Source organism: Vulpes vulpes, chromosome 8 (genome assembly GCF_048418805.1).
Source record: "Vulpes vulpes isolate BD-2025 chromosome 8, VulVul3, whole genome shotgun sequence".
In the NCBI taxonomy this organism is placed as follows: Eukaryota; Metazoa; Chordata; class Mammalia; order Carnivora; family Canidae; genus Vulpes; species Vulpes vulpes.
Window position 1 is genome coordinate 6079335 of NC_132787.1, and position 4636 is coordinate 6083970.

The 4636-nt window shown below is 34.6% G+C and overlaps 1 protein-coding gene across 1 annotated transcript; it reads right to left on the reverse strand.

Annotated features, from left to right (window-relative positions):
- Positions 1-2816: 2816 nt before the first annotated feature.
- LOC112920977 (olfactory receptor 8S1-like) lies at positions 2817-3752 on the reverse strand. Its single transcript, XM_026000013.2, has one exon. It carries the CDS (start codon positions 3750-3752, stop codon positions 2817-2819), a length of 936 nt encoding a protein of 311 aa, XP_025855798.2.
- Between the last annotated feature and the right edge of the window lie 884 nt (positions 3753-4636).

Sequence of the window (4636 nt, forward strand, 5' to 3'; positions counted from 1 at the left end):
TAGGTAAATACCCAATAGTGGAATTACTGGGTCATATTAGAAATCTATTTTTAATTTTTGAAGAACCTCCGTACTGTTTTCCACAGTGGCTACACTACTTTGCAATCCCACTAATGGCGCATGAGGGTTTTCTTTTCTCCACGTCCTTATTAACACTTATTGTTTCTTGTATTTTTGATTTTAGCCATTCTGATAGATGTGAGGTGATAATCTCATTGCAGTTTTGCTTTCCATTTCCCTGATGATGAGTGATGTTGCACATCTTTTCATGTGTTTGTTGGCTATCTGTATGTTTTCTTTGTAAAAATGTCTTCCATTCATTTTTAATTCAATTATTATTTGTGTATGTGTGTGTTGCAATATGTTTTGGATATTAACCTCTTATTGGACATATGCAAATCATTAATGAAAAGTAGGATATCAATACATATACTATAGATATTGAAAATATGATAAAGTGAATATTATGAACCAGTTTAATTGCTAATAGATCTAAGAATTTATGTGAGTGGACCAATTTCTCTAAAAACACAATTTTTTCAAGTCCTACAGAAGAAGTAGAAGCTCTGAATTATCTAATAGGTACTAAATAACTTGAATTCATTATTTTAAAAAAGCCCTTGGGGGAAAAACCCCAAATCATATCAATTTAATAATGAATTCTTATGAATATATGAAGAAATAACAACCAATTTTACACAATTCTTCCACAGAATAGAAAAGAGAGAATGAATCCCAAGTTTTTTATAAGTCTACTAAATCCTAATAATAAAACCTGATGGGAGCTTTTACATTTAAAAATCAATTAATATAATTTACCTTATTAACTACTAAAATCAGAAAAACTATATGATAACTCAATAGGTATAGGAACACCAGTTGATGAAATTTGCCATAATTTATGCATAAAACACTTAGCAAACTAGGAAAAGGAAAGAAACTTTATTAATATGAAAAAATTAATTTACAAAAACCCCTTAAAATGATGAAATGAAGCTAAGAAGTTCTCTGATACATAAAAATCAATTGTAATTCTATATCCCAATAAAAATACACATATGATAACATTTAAAAATAATACTACTTAAATAGAGTTAAAGACATGAAACACAAAATGGACACAAAAACTCTATAATAAAAGCTGTAAAATATTTTTTAGAGAAATTAAAAATACCTAGTTAAATGGAAGGATATAACTTGGTTAATTGGGTCACTCAGTATTGTAAAGATGCCACAGCTTTTCAATTTGATCTATAGACTCAGACACAATAAAAATCCTAGACAGTTTTGTAATTGATAAGCTGATTCTAAAAATTTATATGAAAATACAAAGAACCAAGAATAGCCAAGCACATCCTGAAGAACTGAGCTAGAAGGAACACTTATACTTCCAACCTTAGAAATATATTATAAGGTTTACAATAAAACACAGATTGTTATTGGTACAAAAGCAGAGAAATTAATCATGGAACAAAATGGAGATTTTAGAAACAGATCTACACATATACCTGGCTTATGATGAAAGTAATATGATAGTGCAGTGGGAGCACAAACGGTTATGGGCCAATGCATTTCCATATTGAAAAATGAATCTTGACCTTTATTACACATTATGCACAGAAAGCAAGTCCAGATGGATTATCATAAAGTGCTAAAGCTTAAAAAAAAACCCAGATTATTTTCATAAGCTCAGAGTAAAGGAAAATTTCTTAACCTAGCACAAAAATGGCAAGTTATAAAGGAAAAAAATGAATACTTGGATTTTTATTAAAATTAAGAATTTCTCTTCATCAAACCAACATTAAAAGAATGAAAGTCAATCCACAAAGCAGAAGAAGAAAAGGTGCTTAACTTTATTAGCTATCAGAGAAATGCAAAGAAAACCTTAAATGCAATCACAACTCACCCACTAGAGTTATAAAATGAAAGAAACATAAAATATCATGTGTAGTCACCATAGGGAGCAACTGGAATTCTCATAAGCTACTATGGGAATATACAGTTTTACAACCACTTTGGGAAAGTGCTTGGAAGCATGATGCACACCCTACAACCAAACAAAACCACCTGTAAGTATATAATAAAACAAAGCAAAATAAAATTATTTGTGGTCACTAAGAGATGTGTACAAGAATACTGATAGCTACACTATTCAGAATAGTCATAAACCAGAAATTACACAAGTATCCTTCAAACGTAAAACAGATCAATAAGTTATGTATTCATACAGTGGAAAAGGATGCAACACAGGAAAAACAACATACAAATACATTATACTTGGAGAGTTAGCTCTCTAAGTATAATATTGAGTGTATTAAGTCAAGCACAGAAGAAATAGATGGTAGATTCCACTTACAAGAACAAGAGAAGGCAAAAGTAATTAGACTACTTGTGAGTCTGGGATAGTGTTGCAAAGTGGACTTGATCTGGTTGCTGTATCCTTGCATGCTGTGTACTTTTCTATATGTATGTTACATTTTAATAAAAATAAGCCAAAATGCTAAAAAATCTGCTTTAAATTTCTTTAGAAAATAAGTAAGGGTCATTTTATAGTACCCATCTATATTCAATGACAAAAATTAAAAATGATTCATGCTTTCACATTGAGAATGCTCAATAATTTGTTCAATTAAAATCTCTATGTACAGAAAAAATTAGAAGAAAATATACTGAATTTGGGTAGTAAAATTATTTACTAAGGCATCTGTCAGCATTTAATAAGATGCGCATTCAAGCATTTTACTTAACATCAACTCAACAGATATTTGCATGCATGTAGTTTGAGCCTAATCCTAATCATCTCTAACCACAGTTTGCTACCTGTACTGTTGCAAAAACTTCCCCAAGGTTCTTCTCAGTGCATTTTTAATCTCCTTGTTTTTCAGGCTGTAGATGAAGGGGTTTACTAGGGGAGTTATCACACTGTACTGTATGGAGAAGATCAGCTCCAGAGGTGAACCTGAGGTTGGCATGAGATGACGGAGGAAAGCTGAGCCATAGAAGAAGCTCACGGCAGCGAGGTGGGAGGAGCAGGTGGAGAAGGCCTTGCTTCTGCCCAAGGAGGAACTGATGCTCAGAATGGTGGAGACAATGCGTGCATAGGAGAAGAATATCAGGAAGAATGTACCAAAGCCATGCAGGAGTGTGGAACAGAGCAGGACAGTGAGGTTGGTAGAGACATCAGAGCAGGACAAAGGGAAGAGGGAGGGCAGCTCACAGCTGTAGTGGGGGATGGTATGGGCCTCACAGAAATCCAGGTTCATTAGTAAGGTGATGTTAATGAGTGCATCTAGAAACCCCAGGCTCCATGAACCCCATACAAGCTGCATATACAGCTGATTATTCATCACCTGGCCATAGAGGAGTGGGTGACAGATAGCAGCATAACGATCATAGGCCATTGCTGACAGTAGGCAGACTTCTGTTCCTCCAAAGTCAAACAGAAAGAAGACTTGAGCCAAGCAGCCCTCCACTGAAATGGTTTTCCTCTGGGACAGGAGGTTCTCCAGCAACCTGGGCACTATGGCAGTAGAGAAACAAAAGTCCGTGAGAGAGAGGTGACTCAGGAAGAAGTACATAGGTGTGTGGAGGTGGGAATCTGCCTTGATGACCAACAGCATCAATAAATTTCCCAAAATAGTCAAGAGGTAAATCCCAAGGAAAAGCACAAAGAGCAGAACCTGGATGTGAGAGTCAACAGACAGCCCAAGGAGGATGAACTCTGTGATGGTGCTGTGGTTCCTCAAAGCCATTTACAGAGGATATAACCTAGAAATAAAAATAGGCATAAATCTCAAACCTCTGTTGACTGCACTCAATTACCAGAAGAGGAAGGCTTGAGCCCTACTAGCTTATATTTTGTGTTTTTCCATATTGATTTTTTTAGAACATTTCTTCCCATACTGATACTCTGCTTCAATTCTGAATGGGTCAATTTCAGTATGATATTACCCTATAGTTGATATTCTATCTCAGAGATTGCTGAAGGAATTCACAAATTTGTTCAAACATGGACTAGACTAATTTAGTCAATTTCCTTCAGTTAAAACTGCTTAACAATGTTATCTGTAATTTGCATATTTTAATGGGATGTCTATAGTGGATGTTGCAAAACTTCTAATTTCTTCTCCATCTCTGTTTCTTACTCCCATTTAAAACCTAGCTAAGTTACTGAATGATGTTATTTTACCTTCCTTTAGCTTTTTTTACAATCACTTTCACATATATTGTCAATATCATCTTTGGGGCAAGACTAAAACATGTAATCGTGAATCTTAGTGCATGTGTGCCTGTGTGTGAACATGTGTCTTTCTTTGCCTTTGTATGTTGGAGGATGGAGTAGAATGAATAAGGGCAGAGCTTGCTGAATCCATTTTACAGAAGAGAAAACTGAGTACCAGAAGTTATGTTATTTGTCCAAATTTTCAATTTGAATAGTTGGTATTTGTTTGTACTATGTAGGACTCAAAGACAAGAGGTATCTCTATCATACCATGTCTTCCAACCAAGGGTTGGCAATGAATGGCCTCCATCATTTGGCATCTATGTACCTATATAATTGTCCTATATACTACCTCTTAGCCCTAATTCAGAGGGCAAGCTAGTGTATTTTCTTCCAAGTACCTTATGGACATCC

Excerpts from the sequence above, each read along its gene's own strand:
- LOC112920977 (XM_026000013.2), bottom strand. The coding sequence starts at position 3,752 with ATGGCTTTGAGGAACCACAGCACCATCACAGAGTTCATCCTCCTTGGG.